Source organism: Bos taurus, chromosome 2, assembly GCF_002263795.3.
Source record: "Bos taurus isolate L1 Dominette 01449 registration number 42190680 breed Hereford chromosome 2, ARS-UCD2.0, whole genome shotgun sequence".
NCBI classification, from domain to species: domain Eukaryota; kingdom Metazoa; phylum Chordata; class Mammalia; order Artiodactyla; family Bovidae; genus Bos; species Bos taurus.
The window spans coordinates 18,779,613-18,803,112 of NC_037329.1; the positions used below are offsets into that span (position 1 = coordinate 18,779,613).

At 38.7% G+C, this 23,500-nt stretch overlaps 1 protein-coding gene across 2 annotated transcripts; it reads left to right on the forward strand.

Annotated features, from left to right (window-relative positions):
- The first annotated feature begins 4,090 nt into the window (after window positions 1–4,090).
- On the forward strand, window positions 4,091–23,203 carry CYCT (cytochrome c, testis). Of its 2 annotated transcripts, XM_059877128.1 has the most exons (4): window positions 4,091–4,393; window positions 8,625–8,669; window positions 9,745–9,919; window positions 22,902–23,203. In XM_059877128.1, exons 3-4 carry the CDS (start codon window positions 9,751–9,753, stop codon window positions 23,048–23,050), a joined length of 318 nt encoding a protein of 105 aa, XP_059733111.1. In that variant the 5' UTR covers window positions 4,091–4,393; window positions 8,625–8,669; window positions 9,745–9,750; the 3' UTR covers window positions 23,051–23,203. The 2 variants fall into 2 exon arrangements, with proteins under 2 accessions (XP_059733111.1, NP_001071431.1); NM_001077963.2 differs by lacking the exon at window positions 8,625–8,669 and having other exon boundaries at window positions 4,280–4,393.
- The last annotated feature ends 297 nt before the right edge of the window (window positions 23,204–23,500 follow it).

The following is a 23,500-nucleotide window of genomic DNA, read 5'->3' on the forward strand; positions in this document are numbered from 1 at the left end:
AGCTCCATAGGACTAAGTTAAAACTGTTCAGCTTTACTGCTGATCATCCAACTCCAGTCTTATTGTTGAGAAGACTGAGATGAAGAATTGGGGCCAATCGCATAACAAAAGGCAACAGAAACATTAATACAAACAGTAGAGCCCTAACCAGAAAACAACTCCATCTTCGTGTATGCTAAATCGCTTCAGTCATGTCCTACTCTTTGCAACCCTATGGACTATATAGCCCACCGGGCTCCCCTGTCCATGGGATTCTCCAGGCAAGAATACTGGAGTGGATTACCATTTCCTACTCCAGGGGATCTTCAGGTCCCAGGGATCAAACCCACATCTTTTTTGTCTCTTGCATTGGCAGGCAGATTCTTTACTATTAGAACCACCTGGGATGTACCACCTTGATTCCCACAAGCAACCATGGGTGGTTTGAGGGAAAAAAGAATGCAGCACGCTACTGTGGAGCTAGGAGAAATGTGAAAGTAAAGTGAAAGTGTTAGTCGCTCAGTCCTGTCAGACTCTTTGCTACCCTTCGGCTCCCCTGTCCATACAATTCTCCAGGCAAGAATACTGGAGTGGGTTGCCATTCTCTTCTCCAGGGGATCTTCCCGACCCAGGGTTCCAACAGGGATTTCCTGCATTGTAGAAAGATTCTTTATCCTCTGAGTCATCAGGGAAGCCCTAAGGTTCAGGTAAAATGGGAAATCTGTACTGACTTCTAAAGCTTGTTGTTAATGGAACTTGAAGACCTGTGTTGCTATGAATGAAAACATATAAATACTGTTTATCGTGTACCAGCCATAATCCAGGCTCTGCATAAGGATCTGGACATACAATGGAGAAAAGGAAATACATGATGCTGGCTCTCAGAGAGCTTTTCTTTTCTATTGTGGAAGTCTTATAAGAAAATACATAGTGCAAACTAACACCAGATTGTGTTAAATGGTTTTGCCACTGAATTATATGAGCTTGGGCAAATTACTTCAAGTTTTCAACTTCAGTTTCCTCAACTGTAAAGCAGAAATAATATACCCTACTAAATAGCATAGTTGTCTAGCTTAATTAGGGCTTCCTAAGTGGTGCTAGTGGTAAAGAACCCACCTGCCTAATGCAGAAGACTTAAGAGATGCAGGTTTGATCCCTGAGTTGGGAGGATCCCCTGGAGGAGGGCATGTCAACCCACTTCAGTATTATTGCCTGGAGAATCCCGTGTACAGAGGAGCCTGGTGGGCAATAGTCCATAGGGTCACAAAGAGTTGGACATGACTAAAGCAATTTAGCACATAAGCAAGCTTAATTAATTCATCCATTCTATTAGCTCAGAAATGTTTTTGATTGCTGTCTGTTGGGCACTGTGCTATAATTGAATGATATGTGTTAAATGATTCTCTCCTTACTTCATGAAATTAATAGATTGGGCTTCTCGAAATAGGATTATTTGAGATAAGATATATGGGGCTAATAGCCTAGTGATCAAATGAGATATGTGTACAATGTACGATAGAGATTTAATTTCTTATTCCATTTGTCTATGGTGTACAATCCTCCATTCTTAATATTGTATAGTTGTATGATGGCAACTGAGTTAGGGATTCTGGGTTCTCACTCAGGCTTTAGCACAAAATTGATACAGTTTCTCCTTGCATTACTTCCCACGTCTGTAAAATGAAGGATCTGTTTACATTGGAGCTTAACAAGTTAAGGAAATATCTTAACTTTCCACTTCTCTTTATCTTGCCCAGACCAGTCAAAGTGAATGAAAACAATGTCGTAATATAATAATTTTATTGATGTAAAGAAAGTCCAGTATTCTAGCAATACTATTTGAACACTAGTGCCATCTAGTGGAAAATGTATACTTTTTTTAAACAGCATTTTCTGGGAAATCTCTTTGTAAAACAAGATTACTGATTGGTATCCTGAGAATTTTAGAGTAGTTAATTTTATTTTAGAACGAATGAAAGATTGGAGAGAACAAAGCCTGAATCAGAAATATTGGGTGATGCTGAGAAAGCAAAATTTCTTTACCATTTAATCATGTGAAATAATACCACATATTCAAGGAAAATAAGAAATTTACTTATATTATAAATTATAGTAAATAATTTTTTTACTTGTCTATTTTAAACAGATTTATTGCTATATAATTCAAATATATGATTCACCCATTTAAAGAATTAAGTTAATTGCTTTTTAGTATTCACAGAGTTGTGCAACCATCTCCACAGTTGTAGAACATTTTCATCACTCAGTAATGACAGATTTTTTTTATGTTCAAATCATATAAAGTCACATTTGACCATGAATCACATGGAAGTAAAACAGTTGAAAATTCTGAGATTTGAAAGAATGATTACTAATTTGACTTATATTAGAGAAAAGGTATGCTAGGCCATTGCAGATTAAGAGAAATAAAACATGTAGCCTACAATGCACAATTATTAGAATGATAGACACTGAATTTCACATGAAATTCAGATTTGCCTTGAAATTTTTAATAAGTTCTTACTAATCTTTTTTAAAAGTGATCATATTGATATTGTAACTTATTTTTGAAATGCAAGGATAAAATAATAAATTATTGTCATTGCTTTCCAAAATTTCTCTAAACTATGATCTAACTACAATAAGACTTATTGGTTATTGATATTAGTCTTTGTGTGCTAAGTTGCTTTAGTCATGTCCGATTCTTTTCGACCCTGTGGACTGTGGTAATGACCACATATTTATGAACAGGCTCCTCTGTTCATGGGATTCTTCAGGTAAGAATACTGGAATGTGTTGCCACGCTCTTCTCCATGGGATCTTCCCGACCCAGGAATTGAACCTGGGTCTCCTGCATTCCAGGCAGATTCTTTACTGTCTGGGATGCATAATTATATATAATTATAATTATACATTATATCTGATTAAGTAAAAATGTTTTGCCTTATTTGCAAATTTTTACTGGATTTTAAAATATTTTCACTGATATTTATTGGTGATCAATTAGTAACTTTCAGATTGTTCTGCATGAATATGGTCCAGAGTCTCCATTTTCCCATCTATAAGTCTACAGGCTACTGATAATGTACACAAGTGCCTAACTCGGCATGTGGTATGCACTCAAGAAATGGTAGTCTCATTTTATTTCCTGAGTTTGGTCGTCTTTGAGTTTGAGATAATATGTAACACCAGATTTTTCTCTCTTTTTGATTCAATTTGATGACATACATCTTTTAAATATGTGGCTCACAGGACAGAACATATAGGTACCACTTAGTTTCATTCAACCATCTGTTAATTGTGGCTATTTAATTTGAAATTAATTAAAGTTAACTCTAAAATAATAAAAATTTCAGTTAGTCGCATGAGTCACACTTAAAGTGCTCAAAGTTACTTGCAGCTAGTAGACGGGGTCCACACTGAATATTTCCATCATAGTAGAAAGTTCTATTGGACAGCACTCCAGAGAATATGGGTAAATCTTGCACTTACCTAACACAAAATTTAATAAGCTAAATTATTTTAATATTTTTATTTCTCTGTTAATAGCCTTTACCACTCACATCTCACTGAGGTAATCGTGTAACCACAGGTGAACTACTTTCCCCCTCACGTTTTCCTAAACACAGCTTTGGCTTTCTCACCCGTCTGCCTTCAATACCCTCGTCTTCTTAAAGCTTTCTCAGTCCTCTCCCTTATATCTCCCTCCCTCGCTCCTTCAGGACGCATTCTCTGTTTCTATTCATGCTCTAGTCTGTTGTTCTTTTGGCGATTAAACAGGCAGCTTGCAACTTTGCTGTCAGTTCTTATTTATTGCACTTCTATGTAGCTCATTTATAATGATTTAACTTTTAATGTACTTTAATCTTGCCCCAGCTGGATTATACCTCAGTGAAAATTGGAACTTCAGTTCAGAGTTTGTCCTTCCAAGTTGCTTGGCACAGCGTCTTGCCCCCAATAAGCACTTGCCTTATTCTTTTATTGACGTGATTTGATTCCCACAGTCAAACACTAATGAATCATTGATAAAATGTTGAGTTCCTACCTCAAGCAAGAACTGGTATTTACTGTGAATATACATAGATAACTCTTAAGTTAGGTAAAAGTTAAAGAAATAAACATTTTGTCACATTTAAACTCAATCAGTAACAACTCTGCAGTGCTAGGTTTTTTTGCTCCTGCGAGAGTTGCGTTCCTGCGGGATTTGAGGACCAATCAGCAGTGCCGACGGAGCCCCGCCTTCCATTGGCCGACGTCGTCCCAGAAGCACGTGCTGGGCTGGGCCAGCAGTACAGTCTTTGAGGCGCTGCTGCGGTATCGCCAGCGTTGATCTCAGGACAGACTGTGGCTCACAGCTGCACGTTGACGCTAAAGGTTCTGCAAGGAGGCAGAGGACGGAGCCACTGGCCCTGAGGTAAGTATGGGACTAGCTAGGAGGGAGTGGCCTGCCACCTCATGTGATCTGAACACCGTTATGGACCACGATACAATTTAGGCCTGGGTTCACTCAGAGACGGAGAAGGCAGTGGCACCCCACTCCAGTACTCTTGCCTGGAAAATCCCATGGATAGAGGAGCCTGGTAGGCTGCAGTCCATGGGGTTGCAAAGAGTCGGACACGACTGAGCGACTTCACTTTCACTTTTCACTTTCACGCATTGGAGAAGGAAATGGCAACCCACTCCAGTGTTCTTGCCTGGAGAATCCCAGGGACGGGGGAGCCTGGTGGGTTGCCGTTTATGGGGTCGCACAGAGTCGGACACGACTAAAGTGACTTAGCTCACTCAGAGAGGAGTATCCCAACCGTCCGGATAGTAAGAAGCTCTCCCTTAGTCCTAGCCAGGTGGGGCCTGAGTAGTCTTAAGTAAAACAGAATTCTGACTGTTTCTACCAGGGGCCTCGCTGCAGCCCTTCTGATTTCTGGATGGGACTGATTTTGAGCCGAACCTTCAGCCCATGTTTAGCAGAAGTCAGCCTCCAAAAGGAGGTGGTGGCATGCTGAGATTCAATTCAGTCGCTCAGTGTCTGACTGTTTGCGACCCCATGGACTGTGTAGCACGTCAGGCCTTCCTGTCCATCACCAACTTCGGGAGCTTACTCAAACTCATGTCCATCGAGTGCGTGATGCCATCCAACCATCTCATCCTCTGTCCTCCCCTTCTCCTGCCTTCAGTCTTTCCCAGCATCAGGGTCTTTTCCAAGGAGTCAGTTCTTCGCATCAGGTGGCCAAAGTATCGGAGTTTCAGCTTCAGCATCAGTCCTTCTAATTAATATTCAGGACTGATTTCCTTTAGGATGGACTGGTTGGATCTCTATTGCGGTCCAAGGGACTCTCAAGAGTCTTCTTCAACACCGCAGTTCAAAAGCTTACCTGAGGTTACTGATATTTCTCCTGGCAATCTTGATTCCAGCTTGTGCTTCATCCAACCCAGCATTTTGCATAATGTACTTTGCATATAAGTTAAATAAGCAGGGTGGTAATAAACCGCCTTGACTACTCCTTTCCTGATTTGGAACCAGTGTGTTGTTCCATGTCCAGTTCTAACTGTTGCTTCTTGACCTGCATACAGATTTCTCAGGAGGCAGGTCAGGTGGTCTGGTATTCCCATCTCTTAAAGAATTTTGCAGTTTGATGTGATCCACACAGTCAAAGGCTTTGGCATAGTCAATAAAGCAGCAGTAGATGTTTTTCTGGAACTCTCTTGCTTTTTCGATGATCTAGCAGATGTTGGCAATTTGATCTCTGGTGCCTCTCTGCCTTTTCTAAATCCATCTTGAACATCTGGAAGTTCACGGTTCATGTACTGTTGAAGCCTGGCTTGGAGAATTTTGAGCATTATTTTACTAGCATGTGAGAGGAGTGCAATTGTGTGATAGTTTGAACTTTCTTTGGCAATTAGGAGTTTGGAAAGCTGGATTCTTGTTCCAGGTCATAGGTTCAAGTACAGCAGATTAGCAAGGAGAAAGACTATAGAAACACCTATGCATGTGGTTCATAAACATGAAACGATTTACCCAGGGTCACATCTTTGTGATACATTCCACTCCAGTGTTTTTTCCCACTACAACATGCATAATCCCACTTAATTTTTTAAAATCAGTGTAGTATTCATCCTTAAAATATTCTAGTGAGCTTCTCTTTCCTCTTTCATCACTTCAGTTATATGGACTTCTTAGACTTTAATGGTATCTTAGTTGTTTTTTTACCACATTCCTCTTTTTATGGGCAAAATTAGAAATGTCAGTGGTATGTACCAGTATTAAAAAGTTTTTTCACTTACTCCTCGTTAAGTATTTTCACTCAGTTTAGCAGCTGCAGTGTGTCAGACATTATGTTCAACACAGGGTTGCCTCAATCACTCTTAGAAGGGAATTGTTGAAATTAAAAATCTAGGATTATAGATGTAATTCTCTCATCTTTCACCATCTCTCTCTACTTTTCATCAGCTTATGACTTGAAATGAGCTCTACGTGCTTCATTTTTCTCATCCATAAAAAACGGAGATGTTAATAGTATCTATCTCACATGGCTGGCGTGGAGATTAAATACATTAATAATGTGTACAGGCTTACACATTAGAATATGCCTGGCATTAAGTAAGCATGTGTAATTGCTTGATACTCTTATCTTGGTCTATTTAGTTTTAGAATTCGTTTTTGGATGAGTGATCATTCTCATACCAGATATCATATCTTTGTCTATTTCAGTGAGATATTTCTTCTTAGTTACTAAGTACTAGTAGAGTGCCAAATGATTATAAGACAAAATGACTTCCCTTGAGATCCTTCCTGGTCTTCTTGTGTCCTCCCTTGCTGCCATTGCTGAATCTACTGGTTTTAATGCACTTTGAAGAGGGATCTTAGATACTTGCACAGCAGTGATTAAAGACGGCAGCAGTGTTTTGTGTTAAATACTGATAGTTTGAACAGTGACAGTATATATTTTCTTAGTGACTTGCATGTAAAATCTGTGTTAATAAGCAAAATATTTTGTTTTATCCTTTTTTTAAAGTCTAGTTTCCTGAATTACTGGTAAAATTTAATTGGTATAAAAATCAATCTGATCTTTCTGCTTTATATAAAAATTGGAAAGAAAGTTTCCTTTAGTACTGAGATGACATTTGGGTTCTCGTAGATTCTTTTTTTTAGTTTATTTTTAATTGGTGGATAATTGATTTATAGTGTTGTGTTGATTTCTGCCATACAACAGCATGAACCAGCCATAAGTATACATATGTCCCCTCCCTAACGTTTTTGTATTACACAAGCTTTACTGGTGTAGTGAATACATTTTACTAAAGGCCATATGTTTGTTTTAGTGACTCAGGTTTTCCTCTCTATGTCCTTTATTCAAAGGTTCAGTGAATTCTGTACCTATACAGAAAGTTGATAGAACTTACCTAGTTAGAAATTGAATGCAGTATTTTGATTTAAGTTTGGAATTTTAAAGTAATCTTCTCTTGGATAAAGTGTTTTTCTTTTTTTTTTTTTAATTTTATTTTATTTAACTTTACAATATTGTATTGGTTTTGCCATATATCAAAATGAATCTGCCACAGGTATACATGTGTTCCCCATCCTGAACCCTCCTCCCTCCTCCCTCCCCATACCATCCCTCTGGGTCATCCCAGTGCACCATCAGCCCCAAGCATTAGACCTAAAGCACTGATTAACAGTTGAATTGTTTTGGATACTGCCCAAAGAAAACTTCTGTCCTCCCTTTAAGTGGATTATTGACACTGATTTGGGTTTCTACATAAGTAGTAGTGGTATTTTTAGTAGTGCTGGTAGTGGTAAAGAACCTGCCTGCCAATGCAGTAGCTACATCTCTTGCCAATGGAGAGACACAAGTTCGATCCCTGGGTCAGGAAGATCCCCTAGAGTGGGGCGTGACAGCCGACACCAGTATTCTTTCCTGGAGAATCCCACAGACGGAGGATCCTGGCAGGCTGCAATCCATCAGATCAGATCAAATCAGATCAGTCGCTCAGTCGTGTCTGACTCTTTGCGACCCCATGAATCGCAGCACGCCAGGCCTCCCTGTCCATCACCAACTCCCGGAGTTCACTCAGACTCACGTCCATCGAGTCAGTGATGCCATCCAGCCATCTCATCCTCTGTCGTCCCCTTCTCCTCCTGCCCCCAATCCCTTCCAGCATCAGAGTCGTTTCCAATGAGTCAACTCTTCGCACGAGGTGGCCAAAGTACTGGAGTTTCAGCTTTAGCATCATTCCATAGGGTCCCACAGAGCTGGACACAACTGAAGCAACTTAGCATGCATGCATGCACATGGTACATACAGATGAAATACTAGTTTCACTGTAATAGTTACTTGGCGTGCTAAGTCATGTCCGTTGTGTCCAACTCTTTGAAACCCCATGAACTGTAGCCCACCAGGCTCCTCTGTCCATGGGATTCTTTAGGTGAAAATACTGGAGTGGGTTGCCATGCCCTTCTCCAGGATAGTTACTTTAGTTAAACAGTATTGTTTTTTCAATATTGTCAGAATAACACAAACATTTTCTATTTCTCAATTGAGCTATGAAGGTAAAAATGTGCCTAGAACCTGTCAAAGAATTAGGAATTTTCATGATGTCTGTAACAGTAACTCTTATGTTGGAATCCATCCCCACTTCCACTGCCCCAGCACCCATTCTTCAAAGAACACAAGCTGCAGGAAAACAAAACCAAGGTACTGCAGTCATTAGCATTTTAAGCTATATTTGTTCAATAAGTTCAAATTATTTTAGTTTTTATATCATTTTACATGGATGAGGCATTTATTTAGGTACCCAGTAGAGTTTTTGGCAGTCTTAACAAAAGTATCTTTGTACAGAATTTATTGTGTATGTCTATCACCATAAAATAAAATCTTTCCTACTTAGGACCACGTATTTTCTGCTATGTATACTAATGCTGACTGAACTCAATATTGTTATTTAATTATTTTCAGGTAATGCTTGATTTAGTCTTGGTAGATTTGTTTACCACTTAGAGTGTAAAGTAAACATGAAATTATATATTATATGTATCTTGCCTCATTCCATATGTAGCCTCATTCTGCATGGTATTTTATAGTTTTGTCTATTATTGCAGGCATATAAGTACTTATAATAAACATTGTATTTAATCATCTTTCCAACTTGTTCTATCTTTATTTTTAAGTGAGGAAGTACCAATTTAGACATATATGCTTCACATAATTTTTTACACATGTACTTTTTGGAAGTGAAAAGAAAGAATATAATTGATTTAGGTAAATCACTATAATTGTCTGAAGAAGTGAAGTTGCTCAGTCGTGTCTGACTCTTTGCGACCCCATGGACTATAGCCTGCCAGGCTCCTCTGTCCATGGAATTTTCCACGCAAGAGTACTGGAGTGGGGTGCCATTTTCTTCTCCAGGGGACCTTTCCAACCCAGGGATTGAACCCAGGTCTCCCACATTGCAGGCAGACACTTTACCGTCTGAACCACCAGAGAACCCCGTAATTGTCTGAAGGCTGACGTAAAACCAGGCTTATACCAATAGCAGTTTCTAAAGTAGCTATAGCTAGAAATTAAAAATAAATCTGATAAATGAGACAATTCTTTATAAAACTGAATGCTATGTTTGTGTTTTTGAGCACTCAGAATTCAAAGCACATGCTTTAAATTATATTTTGGTTTAATATCATTAATACTTCAGTCAAAGTGTTGAAATTCCTTTTTCTCCAGCTTTGCAAATCTGATATTTTCTTTGGTCTGTGGTTTTAATGTTTCATTGCAGAACAAAATGGCAGATGCTGAGGCAGGCAAGAAGATCTTTATTCAAAAATGTGCTCAGTGCCACACAGTGGAGAAAGGCGGAAAACACAAGACTGGTCCAAATCTCTGGGGCCTTTTTGGCAGAAAAACAGGACAAGCGCCAGGATTTTCTTATACCGAGGCAAACAAAAACAAAGGTAAAAGCTAGGCAGTTGTTGGAGAGAACCAGAAACTTTGTAGCAAAGAAGAAAACACAGGATTTGATACTATAATAATTTCCTAATTTGCAGTATTAAAAATGAAATCTACGTTTATATTACAGAAATATTAATGTATATCAAAAGATCTGTGTTTGGATAACTGGTCATGTTTTTATCAGCAAGATTAGCAATCTTCTGTAGCATTAATTTTTTGCCTATACAAGACACTTCATTTTTAGCAATACATTTATCTTGAAAAAGCATAAGCTGAATTTAAAAAATCAAATTATGTTTTAATGGCATAATGGTAGTTTTCTATTTCTGGTAGTGATTCTTAGCAGGGTGGAAAAGTATATTCAATTTGAAAAAGTATATTCAGTTATTTTTCAGCTTGAAAAAGTATAGTCAGTCATTTCTTTGTTGGATAGAAGGTATGTAGATGGCAGTTAATTTTAGGTTGAAATTAAAAATAGTTGCAAAAGACTGTAATATGTTTGCAAAGCAATTTATTACTCCTGGAGATATCTATATCTATATATATATTTATAAATATAGTTAGCATTCATTTAAAAAATAAAGTACTTCTCTGTTTTGAACTGTTCTTGGGATCTGAGCATTTCTTACTGGTCCAAATTTCATATCACTACTATACTACTGTTTGGAAAGATTTTTATTTTATTTTATTTTATATTTCTTTTTATTTTTCTAGTAGATGAAATTCACATAAATACAATTAGCCATTTTGAAGTGTAAAATTCAGAAACATTTACTGTATCCACAGTGTTGTACAATCACCACCTCTGTAGTTTCAAAGCTTTTTTGTTATCCCAGAAAAACCCTTGTACCCATTAAATAATCACTCCTCATATCTATCTCGTAACTACCAGCCTTTGGCAATCACTTATCTGCTGTCTCAATGGATTTCCCTACTCTGGATATTTCATATGAAAGGAATCATATAATATATGATCTTTTGTGTTTGACTTCTTTTGCTTAGCATATTTTCATTGAAATTGAAGCATATATCAGTACTTTATTACTTTTTTATGGCTGGGTAATATTCCATTGCATATATATGTGTGTCTGTGTGTGTGTATATATATATATAATTTTTTTAATTCATTTATCAATTGATGGACATTTGTATTGTTTCTACCTTGTACCTATTTTAAGCAGTACTGCTGTGAACATTTGTGAAAAATTGTTTGTTTGAATCCCTGTTTTCAGTTACGTTAAATCTATACCTAGGAGTGAAATTGCTGGATCAGTTAATAACTTTTTGAGGAAAAGTCAAACTGTTTTCCCGGAGAAGGCAATGGCACCCCACTCCAGTACTCTTGCCTGGAAAATCCCATGGACGGAGGAGCCTGGTAGGCTGCAGTCCATGAGGTCGCTAAGAGTCTGACATGACTGAGCGACTTCACTTTGACTTTTCACTTTCATGCATTGGAGAAGGAAATGGCAACCCACTCCAGTGTTCTTGCCTGGAGAATCCCAGGGATGGGGGAGCCTGGTGGGCTGCCATCTATGGGGTCGCACAGAGTCGGACACGACTGAAGTGACTTGGCGGCGGCAGCAGCAGCAAACTATTTTCCACAGTGGTTACACCATTTTTCTTTTCCATCGTCAATGGAGGAGGATTCTTATTTCTCTATATACTCACCCACACTTGTGATTTCCTTTTCTTCTCTTTTACTGCCGTTTTAGTGGATATGAGGGCTTCCCAGGTAGCTTAGCAGTAAAGAATCTGCCTGCAATACAGGAGATGTGGGTTTGATCCTTGGGTTGAGAAGATCCTTGGGAGAAGGAAATGGCAACCCACTTCAGTATTCTTGTCTGGGAAATCCCATGGACAGAGAAACCTGGTGGGCTACAGCTCATGGGGTCTCAAAAGAGTTGGTCACAACTTAGCAACTAAAAACAATAGCAACAGTGGGTAGGAAGTAGCGTTGGTGACTTTGCTTTGTATTTCCTTAATGATCCATAATGCTGAACATTGTTTCATGTGCTTGTTGGCCATTTGTATATTTTCTTTGGAAAAATGCCTGTTGATATTCTCTACCCATTTTTTATTCGAGTTGACTTTTTGTCAGGTTTTAAGAGTTCTTTCCGGGTGGTACAATGGTAAAGAATCTACCTGCCAATGCAGGAGACACAAGAGACATATGGTTGATCCCTGGGTTGGGAAGATCCCCTGGAGTAGGAAATGGCAACAAGACTCCAGTATGCTTGCCTGGAAAGTTCCATTGACAGAGGAGCCTAATGGGCTACAGTTCATGGGGTCACAGAGAGTTGGACACGACTGAGAGGAGCCAGAGATCAAATTGCCAACATCTGCTGGATCATGGAAAAAGCAAGAGAGTTCCAGAAAAACATCTATTTCTGCTTTATTGACTATGCCAAAGCCTTTGACTGTGTGGATCACAATAAACTGTGGAAAATTCTGAAAGAGATGGGAATACCAGACCACCTGACCTGCTTCTTGAGAAACCTATATGCAGGTCAGGGGGCAACAGTTAGAACTGGACATGGAACAACAGACTGGTTCCAAATAGGAAAAAGGAGTACGTCAAGGCTGTATATTATCACCCTGCTTGTTTAACTTATATGCAGAGTACATCATGAGAAATGCTGGACTAGAAGAAACACAAGCTGGAATCAAGATTGCCGGGAGAAATATTAATAACCTCAGATATGCAGATGACACCACCCTTATGGCAGAAAGTGAAGAGGAACTCAAAAGCCTCTTGATGAAGGTGAAAGTGGAGAGTGAAAAAGTTGGCTTAAAACTCAACATTCAGAAAATGAAGATCATGGCATCTGGTCCCATCACTTCATGGGAAATAGATGGGGAAACAGTGGAAACAGTGTCAGACTTTATTTTTTGGGCTCCAAAATCACTGCAGATGGTGACTGCAGCCATGAAATTAAAAGACACTTACTCCTTGGAAGGAAAGTTATGACCAAATTAGATAGCATATTCAAAAACAGAGACATTGCTTTGCCAACAAAGGTTCGTCTAGTCAAGGCTATGGCTTTTCCTGTGGTCATGTATGGATGTGAGAGTTGGACTGTGAAGAAGGCTGAGCGCTGAAGAATTGATGCTTTTGAACTGTGGTGTTGGAGAAGACTCTTGAGAGTCCCTTGGACTGCAAGGAGATCCAACCAGTCCATTCTGAAGGAGATCAGCCCTGGGTGTTCTTTGGAGGGAATGATGCTGAAGCTGAAACTCCAGTACTTTGGCCACCTTATGTGAAGAGTTGACTCATTGGAAAAGACTCTGATGCTGGGAGGGATTGGGGGCAGGAGGAAAAGGGGACGACAGAGGATGAGATGGCTGGATGGCATCATTGACTCAATGGACGTGGGTCTGGGTGAACTCCGGGAGTTGGTGATGGACAGGGAGGCCTGGCGTGCTGCGATTCATGGGGTCACAAAGAGTCGGACACGACTGAGCGACTGAAGTGAACTGAACTGAGTACACATGTGCTGCACTGCACTGCAAGAGGTGTCCATGTATTCTGAATATTAAACTCTTATCAAATAAGTGACTTGCAGTTTTTTTCTCTTATTCTGTAGATTGTCTTTGTTTTTAAAAATAATGTCTTTTGATGAACAGTGGTTTTTAATTTGTATGAAGTCTGTTTATTTTTATTGTTGATGTTGCTTGTGTTTTGGATGTTAAATCTAAGAATCTATCACCATATCAAAGGTCATAAAGATTTACCCTATATTTTCTTCTAATAGTTTTAGTTCTTACATTTAGGTCACTGTCTTACCTCTAATTAATTATCATTAAGTTTTTATATAGAGTGAGGTAGTGGTCCAACTGTATTCTTTTGCATGTGGTTATTTAGTTGTCCTTGCACCATTTGTTGAAGGAATTCATTCTTTCACAGTTGAATGGAATTTACTCGCTTGTTGAAAATCAGTTGACCATATATGTTAAGGTTTACGTCTGGACTCTCCGCTCTCTTCCATTTGTCTGCATGTCTGTTCTTGCAGACATACAGTAGTGAAATGCAGCCTGTTGCCTTTCTGTTCTTATACTACTGCCACACTGTTTTGGTTATTGTAGCTTCCTAATACATTTTGAAATTCAGAGGGATGAGCCCTCCAACAGTGTTTTTATTTTTCAGTATTTTTTTGGCTTTTCAGGACCCTTTGTAACTTCCTGAGTTTGAAGATCATTTTTCCATTTCTGCAAAAAAGACCTATAGAATTTTGATAGAGATTGCATAACATCTGTAAATTGTTTTGGCGAGTATTGCCATTTTAACAGTATTAACATTATATTCTATGAACATGGGATGCCTTTCCAGTTTTTGGCATGGGTGTTCAATCAGTTGCATCCGACTCTCTGTGACCCCATGAACTGTATCCCACCAGGCTCCTCTGTCTATAGCATGTTCCAGGCAAGAATACTGGAGTGAGTTGCCATTCCGTACCCCAGGAGATCTTCCTGATTCAGGGATGAAACCCATGTCTCTTGTGTCTCCTGCATTGGCAGATGGATTCTTTACCACTGCACCACCAGACAAGCCATGTTGATCTTGTACTGTGCAACTTTGCTAAATTCGTTTATTATCTCTAGTAGATTTTTTGTGATTCTTTAGCATTTTCTATGTAGAGAATTATGTCACCTGTGAATAGAGATAGTTTTGCTTCCTTCCCAACCTAAGTAGCTTTTATTTGTCATTTTTTCCTAATTGCTCTGGCTAAGACTTATGGTAGAATTCTGAATAGCTCTGGTAAAAGTGAGAATCTTTATCTTGTTCCTGATCTTAGAGGGAAAGGGTTCCATTTTTTACCTTGAATATGGTGCTAGCTCTAGGTTTTCCATAAATTCTGTTTTCCATGTTAAGCAAGGTCCTTTCTATTGCTAGTTTTCTGAATGTTTTTTCTCATGAAAAGGTTTTGGATTTTGTGAAATGCTTTTTCTGTGTCTGTTGAGATAATCATGTGTTTTTTTTCCCCCTTTTGCTCTATTAATGTTTGTATTATATTGATTTTCCTGTGTTGAACTATTCTTGCATTCCTGGGATAAATCCCAATTGGTCGTAGTGTGTAGTTCTTTTAACAGTGCTGTTGAATTTAACTTGCTAGTACTTTGTTGAAGATTTTTACATAAGAGATAATTGGTTTGTCATATTCTTGTGATGTCTTTACTTGGTGTTTGAAGAAGTTTTAAATATAGATTATTGGAAGTTGCAAATCCTTTCATTAGTGATTTGAATTTAGTACTAAAAATTTACTTAATAGGTTTTATACTGCTTATATAGACAAAATTGGGCTTCCCTGGTGGCTGAGTGGTAAAGAACCTGCCTACCAGTGTGGGAGATGAAGGTTCAATTCCTGGGTTGGGAACATCCCCTGGAGAAGGAAATGGCACCCACTCCAGTATTTTTGCCTGCGAAATCCCATGGACAGAGGAGCCTGGCAGTCTACAGTTCATGGGGTTGCAAAAGAGTCAGATACGACTTAGCAACTAAATGACAACAACAACATAAACTAAATTACCTTACTTGATTGAGCTTTGGAGACCATGTTGTGCGAGAAAGGCTTTAATATGGGTACTTGGCATCTTGTGTACTATTTTTTATTTTTGAGTGCACAGGTAATAGCTTGCTTTTTGTCGAAAGAGGGATTCTACTTATTTCAACCTGTATTAATGTTTCTAGTAAGATAGTGTTTGGGGTTGGTCTCAGCCTATTGCATTTCTTAATATGATTGCAAGGTGCACTTTAGCAACAACATCAGGAAACTGGAAAAAACAAAGTTTATTACTCACAGGTCCTTGAGGGTGCACAGCATGCCTGGGGCCACACAGTGTGGTCGCAGGTAGAGAGAGAGCATGGGCTTAGAGTTTTGCTTTTATTGGGGTTGAGGATGGGTTGCCTAGGGTTTTATGGGTTCACTCTTTACTGGTGAATTTAAAATATAAAAGCACGAATTAAAGCATGGGAAGGGAAAAGCAAGCAGGTCAGTCAAATAGGTATGTGGGTCTACCAGAGCTTTCTGAAGAAAGGGAACTTCATGAGTGGGCAGCCTGGCTCTCCGTCTACTTGTGTAGTTGTTGCTCAGTCGCTCAGTTATGTCTGACTCTCTGTGACCCCATGGACTGCAACATGCCAGGCTTTCCTGTCCTTCACCATCTCCTGGAGCTTGCTCAAACTCATGTCCGTTTAGCTGGGTGATGCCATCCAACCAAATCGTCCTCTCCCATCCCCTTTTTCTCCTGCCTTCAATCTTTCCCAACATCAGAGTCTTTTCCAGTGAGTTGGCTCTTAGAGTCAGGCGGCCAAAGTATTGGAGCTTCAGCCTCAGCATCAGTCCCTCCAATAAATATTCAGGATTGATTTCCTCTAGGATTGACTGGTTTGATCTCCTTGCAGTCCAAGGGACTCTGTGTAGCTGGTAGTGCATTTATTCAAAATGTGTATATTTGAAGGAGTTGCCTCAGCGATTGAAAGCTTAATGTTCAGCACTTATATTACAATCAAAAAAATTAATTGTGAGTTACTTATACTACAGGTAGATAAGATGTAGTGAAATTTTTGTTATCTGGCATTTTGGAGAAAGAGACCTTATGGATAGTCAAATGGTTTGAGTAAAAGGAAATTAACACATCTAGATTGCCAGCTTTTTCTGTGCATATGTGAAAGTAAGATACTTTCCATTTTCTCAAAGCCTTGAGAGCAATGCCATTTAGTAGGATGGAAAAGTGGCAAAGCCATTTGTTCCTAGACTTGGGTTCCCAGGCAAACTCTGATGAGGCGGGAAGTATATGCTAAGTCTGTTTTAGAGCAGTACTGCTACATCTTAGCATTGGAGGGCAGCAATAGTTTCCTAGGGCTGCTGTAACCAAGTACCATGATTTTGGTGGCTTAAAATAGTGGAAATTTATGGGTTCATAGCTCTGGAGGCTAGAAGTGTAAATCAGGATGTTGGCATGGCCATGGTCTTTCTGAAGCCTGAGGACAATCCTCCCTTGCTTCTTTCTAGCTTCTGGGTGTTTGCCAGTAAACTTGGAGTTTGGGGCCTTCAGCTGCATGACTCCAGCCTCTGCCTTCATTGTTACCTTGTCCGCATGTGTCTGTGTTCACATGGCCTTCTAGTAAGGATACTAGTAATATTGGACTGGGAGACCTATCCTTCTCAGTATGGCCTATCTTACTTTTCAGTTGTGGTCATTACTAATCACAGCTGCAATGACCTTATTTCCAAACAAAGCCACATTCTGAGGCTCCAGAGGTTTGGGGTCTCAACACAGTTTTATTCAGGGGACACCGACAAAAAACGACCACATATATATAAAATACATATATAGACAATTGATAAAAATTCTTATATTAAAGCAACATAAAGTTTAATCTTTGTCAAGTCAAGGGTGTTTATCACCTTTTTAAAACATCTGTGTAGTTGTTACATTACTTACATTGGGCTAAGTCGCTTCATTTGCTTCTCTTTTTTCAACTCCATGGACTCTAGCCTACTAGGCGCCTCTGTCCATGGGATTCTCTAGGCAAGAATACTGGAGTGGGTTGCCATTTCTTACTCCAGGGGATCTTCCCAATCCAGGGATCAAACCCTTGTTTCTTAGGTCTCCTGCATTGGCAGGTGGGTTCTTTACCACTAGTGCCACCTGGGAAGCATAGTTGTTTTAATACAATATTATTGTATTTAGTATATGTAAAAGTGCTGGTTAGTAGATATTCAAATTTGTCTGGTCTTTATGTCAGGTTCTTGGGAGGGATCTGTAAAACATTGGAATTTCCCAGTGATAAGAGGGTTTGCCCTGGTGGCTCAAACGGTAAAAGAATCTGCCTGCAATGCTGGAGATCTGGGTTCAATCCCTGGGTCGGGAAGATCCCCTGGAGTAGGGGATGGCAAGCCACTCCAGTATTCTTGTATGGAGAATTCCATGGACAGAGGAGCCTGGCAGGTTATATATAGTCCATGGAGTTACAAACAGTCAGACACAACTGAGAGACTAACGCATACACACACACACACACACACACACACACACGAGTGTCTTTGTTTTTCAACGTTGGGCCTTGGGATTGCAGCCTGAATTTATGCTGATGAGAAAATTCAGTAGGGCTCTTGATAGGGCTGGGACTGGCCAAGCTGGAAAGACCAACTCTTTGATTAGAGAATTGGGACTTTGGGCTAGGTGATAGCAGTCTAATCTCCAGGTATAGAGGGTAGGGGCTGGAGATTGAGTTTAGGCACATGGTGAGTGATGCAATCAGTCAAGTCTATGTAATGAAACCCCAATCAAAAACTCTGACCACTTTAAACTGGAAGCTGTATTTGAGCTTCCTGTTTGATAAGCACATCCGTGTACTAGAAGGGTGATGAGTCCTGATTCCACAGGGCCAGGACCCCCTGTGTTTGTGACTTTCCCAGAACTCACCATATGGGTCTCTTCACTTGGCTGGTACTGATTTGTATTGTTTATAGTAAAACTGTGATTTTTAAGTAGTGCTTTCCTGAGTTCTGTGAATTGTTTTACTGAATTATCATACCTAAGGGGGTCCTGGGAACCCTTAAATTTATAGCCAATTGGTTAGAAGTTTGGATGGGCTGGGTACCCTGAACTTGCAGTCTTGTTGGAAACTTTGGAGTCTGTGCTAACTCTAGACAGTTAGTATGAGAATTGAATTGCACTTATTACAGTAAGTCTTAAACTTGCATTTATTGTTTGCATTTATATGGCTCTCTAACTTTTCAAGTAATATTTTTCTATAGTGTCTTTATTTTATTATCCTCTTATAAGAACAGTCAACTTTTAAAGTTCTGATTTTTAGAACAGTTATTATTGTCCCTCTAGCTGCCAAAACTCTTTCTTTTTAACATTTTCTTTATTAATATTGATTTGAAATCATATTAAAACTTATTACAAATATATCTTTTATTATAGGCTATTGTCAAAGATAAAAGCTTATAAGGCTTGGCTTTAACATTATTTAACAATTAGAAATAAAATTTTTCCTAAGTGAGATTGTTTAAGTAGTATTTGTGACTTACTTGGGCATATAATATGAGTATTTGTTAGTTTTAATAATGAAATAAGAATGATAAGTAGCAGAATGAAATTGGACTCTCTTGTATATTACTGACAAAAATTAATTTGAAATGCATTAAAGATTTAAACATAAGACTGGAAACTATAAGACTCCTAGAAGAAAACATAGGGGAAAACTCTTCCATATTGGTCTTGACAGTGGTTTTCTGGATATGACACCAAAGGCACAAGCAAAAAGAACAAAAATAAATGAGACTATATCAAACTAAGGGCTTCCTTGGTAGCTCAGCTGGTAAAGAATCCACTGCAATGTAGGAGATCCCAGTTCGATTCCTGGTTTGGGAAGATCCTCTGGAGAAGGGATAGGCTACCCACTCCAGTATTCTTGGGCTTCTCTGGTGGCTCAGTTGGTAAATAATCTGCCTGCAATGTGGGAGACCTGGGTTTGATCCCTGGGTTGGGAAGAGCCCCTGGAGGAGGGCATGGTAACCCATTCCAATATTCTTGCCTGGAGAATCCCCATGGACAGAGGAGCCTCGTGGGCTATAGTCCATGAGGTCGCAAAGAATTGGACACAACTGAGCAACTAAGCACAACACAGCACATCAAACTGAAAAGCTTCTGAACATCAAAAGAGACAATCAACAAGATTAAAAAGCACCCTACTAAATGGGAGAACATATTTACAAATCATGTATCTAATAAGGGGTTAATATCTAAAATATGTAAAGAACTCATACAACTCAATAGAGAGAAAACCAAACAGCCAAATTAAAAAATTTACAGAGGAAAAGAATAGATATTTTTCCAAAGAAGATACACAGATGGCTGACAGATACATGAAAAGGTGGCCATCATCACTAGTAACCCAGTAATGCAAATGAGATTGTTACCTCACACCTTTAGAGTGGCTGTTATCAAAAGACAGGAAATAACAATTATTGGCAGGGATGTGGAGAAAAGGGAACCCTTTGCACTGTTGGTGGGAATGTAAATTGATGCAGCCACTGTGGAAAACAGTATATAGTTTCCTCAAAAAGTTAAAAATATAACTACCATATGATCCAGTAATCCCACTCCTGGGTATACATCCAAAGGAAATGAAAATAGAACCTTGAAGAGGTATCTATACCTCCATGTTCATTATAGCATTATTTGCAACAGCCAAGATATTGAAATGACATAGAGTCCATTAATGGATAGATGAATGAAGAAGTGCTATTTATACACAATAGAATACTATGCAGCCATGAGAAAGAAGGAAATCCTGCTATTTGCAACAACTTGGATGAATCTTGAGGGCATCATGCTAAGTGAAATAAGTCAGACAGAGAAAGACAAATCCTGTATAATATCACTTATATGTGGAATCTGAAAAAGCCAAGCTTAGAAAAATAGAGAGTAGAATTGTAGTGACCAGGGTGGGGAGTTAGGGTAATGGAGAGATATTGGTCAAAGGGTACAAACTTCCAGCTACAAGATTAACAAGTTCAGAGGATCTAATGTATAACATGGTGATTATAGCTAATAATCCTGTATTATATACTTGCGAGTTGCTAAGAGAGTATATCGGAGAAGGCAGTGGCACCCCACTCCAGTACTCTTGCCTGGAAAATCCCATGGATGGAGAAGCCTGGTAGGCTGCAGTCCATGGGGTCGCTAAGAGTTGGACACAACTGAGCGACTTCACTTTCACTTTTCACTTTCATGCATTGGAGAAGGAAATGGCAACCCACTCCAGTGTTCTTGCCTGGAGAATCCCAGGGGCAGGGGAGCCTGGTGGACTGATGTCTATGGGGTCGCACAGAGATGGACACAACTGAAGTGACTTAGCAGCAGCAGAAGAGAGTATATCTTAAATGTTCTTACTACAAAAAAGAAATGGCAATTATGTGATGGGGTGGAGTTTTTTGCTCTTGCTATGATGGTAATGAAAAATCAATATATAAATGTATCAAATCAACCTATTGTACACCTTAAACTTAGAGAATGTTATACGTCAATTATATCTCACTGCTGCTGCTGCTGTTGCTAAGTCACTTCAGTCGTGTCCGAGTCTGTGCTAAACTTTTTGGCTAGACTTAAAATAATTGGATGATTCTTTTAGTTCCTCAAGATTTTGTATGCTTTGTGTTGCATTATTCTTTGAAGAAATCTGAAGCCAGCCTGACTGTTTTCCATTATAAGTTAATCGGTTTTATTTTTATTTTATTCTTTCCCCCCTAAATTTCAGTAAAATTCTCATTAAAAATTAGGAACTTATTGGGTTGTGTGTAAGCCTTGATTCATTTGTTTCGGAATTTCCTGGGATATGTATTCTTTCAGTTGGTAGACTCAGAACTTTTATTTTTGAAAGTTTTCTTGCACTACATGTTTTAAAAATTTTATACTTTTTCATTTGTTTTTTAAAGAAATGTTGCTTGGGCCATCAGTTGTACATATTTTGGATGTCTTTTGTCTGCATATCTTCTATAACTTATTTTTCCTTTGATTGTTTTAAACTTTTAATTTTTTTCATTTTGTTTTTTTATCAATACTTTCAAGCCTGAGTGTGCTATCAGCAGTGTCTGTTCTTTTCGCTGTCATTTATGTCTTCTGTTTTTATCATTTTCTCCTTGACCCTTTGTAGTTCTGCTATAAATCCTTGATTTGTAAAGATCTTTTTTGAATCCATGGGGATGTGGTCATGATTTTTCTGATGATTTCTGATGTGTATGTTTCATTTACCTTTTGGTTTTTTGTCTTTCTGCTGTTGTGTGTATGTGTTTTTAGTGCTCTTTCATGCTGATTCCTTTTTAATTACTACTCATCTTTTGATGAGGATGATTCATCAGGATGGGTATGTGCAGAAGGTCGGTAAGAGTGAGGGTCTGAGCTTTCCATTTGGTTATGAAGTCTTCCTTACCCACAGTTATGTTTTAGAGATATGTGTATGTGTGAATGTTGGCTGGGGGATTATTTGGCTCTTCAGCTGACCAAGTCTGGTAGTTCCAGGGTTACCCAGTACCTTTCTCTTCTATCCTGTAACAAGGTAGAATCTTTCTTTTAAAGATGTGTTTTCTTCTTTAATCCTGGCTCCCCTGGCCCTCCATGATATCAAATTGAATTTAGACTTTCAAAGCCAGTCAATATATACTGTACTCTTTTGGGGCCAGAGCGTCATGACTCTGCCCCTTAGGATTTGTCGCCTATTCTGGAGAACTTTTGTCTTGAAATTAGTGACAAGTGTCCTCTCACTCTGGTCCAGGTTTTATGTCTGTGGTAGTTTTCTAATTGTATCAAATTTGTGAGGTACTCCCTCAAGAATTTTATTAAAAGTAGAATTAGCATTTCTATTTCTCTTTGTTCATGTTCTTTTCAACTGGTTTCAGAAAGGAAAAAAAGTTAGAGGCAACCTTTTTCTCTGGTTTTAAAACTGGATTCCTGAAGTCATAAATTTTTGGTAGGGATCTAGACGGAGGCAGCTTGCTATGATTGGTAAAAAACCAACCGAGCAACTCCCCACCCCAAACATGGAACTGAGTTACTAGTCACAGGTTCCTGACTCTGTAGCCTTGTCATCTTAAGGTAAGTTATTATTCTCTCTTTGGGTCATCATTCACTTATCTGCAAAATGAGGATTTGGGTCAATTGACCTCTAAGATCTTTTCTAGAATGAACTCTGTGACTCTAGGAGGATGGCACAACATGTCTGGGTTGGTGGTTCATTGGTGTACCTTAGATGATCTTAAACAGCATTGGATTTCTGTAAGAAACCCAAACAGGAGATCACCAAAGGCCAATTTTGGAATTTTCTTGTAGGTCAGAAACTGTAAGTATTTTCGGTTATAATAGCATTCCTATTGAGTCCAAAAGTAAGCTTTTGTTCTCGAATGTAGATCACATCAGTAAGTAAGTTTTATAAATGTAATTATGCAAACTTAAAACTTATTTTCACCTTTATAGGCATTATCTGGGGAGAGCAGACTCTGATGGAATATTTGGAGAACCCAAAGAAATATATCCCTGGAACGAAAATGATCTTTGCTGGTCTTAAAAAGAAGAGTGAGAGAGAAGATCTTATTGAGTATTTGAAACAGGCAACATCTTCATGAAATGTTCTTGCAACTTAAAAATTATTAGTTATAAACCAAAATTTTCCAATTTCATGGTTTCCAATTTTACATGTTTAAAAAATTCATATTTGATCTTTCTTGATCAGCCTGTAAGTAAGTTTAACATTTTAAAATAAAAGTTGATATTTTTGATTGTGTGTAACCTACTTATCACATGCCCTTCGGAGTCTGAAGTTGATTTTGTCTGGTTGCTAAGGATGCGAGCAAGGTCAGGGTGGAGGAAGAGAGAGAAGGAAACTGAAACTTACTGTTCTTTAGTCGTCTCTACATGCACAAAATATTTTATAAATCTAGAAACTACCAGTGATAATGGAAATAGTTTCCACATACTTATTTCTCTGCATTTTAAATGTAAATATAGCAGACATTAGGTTTAATTTTCATTAAGTTGTTTTGATTATATGTTTGCTTTTTATTATGAACAATACT

Bases quoted from the DNA above. Each gene is read 5' to 3' on its own strand.
- CYCT (XM_059877128.1), top strand. From the start codon at position 9,751: ATGGCAGATGCTGAGGCAGGCAAGAAGATCTTTATTCAAAAATGTGCT. The intron at 9,920-22,901 runs GTAAAAGCTAGG...TCACCTTTATAG, and splicing joins CGAGGCAAACAAAAACAAAG to GCATTATCTGGGGAGAGCAG.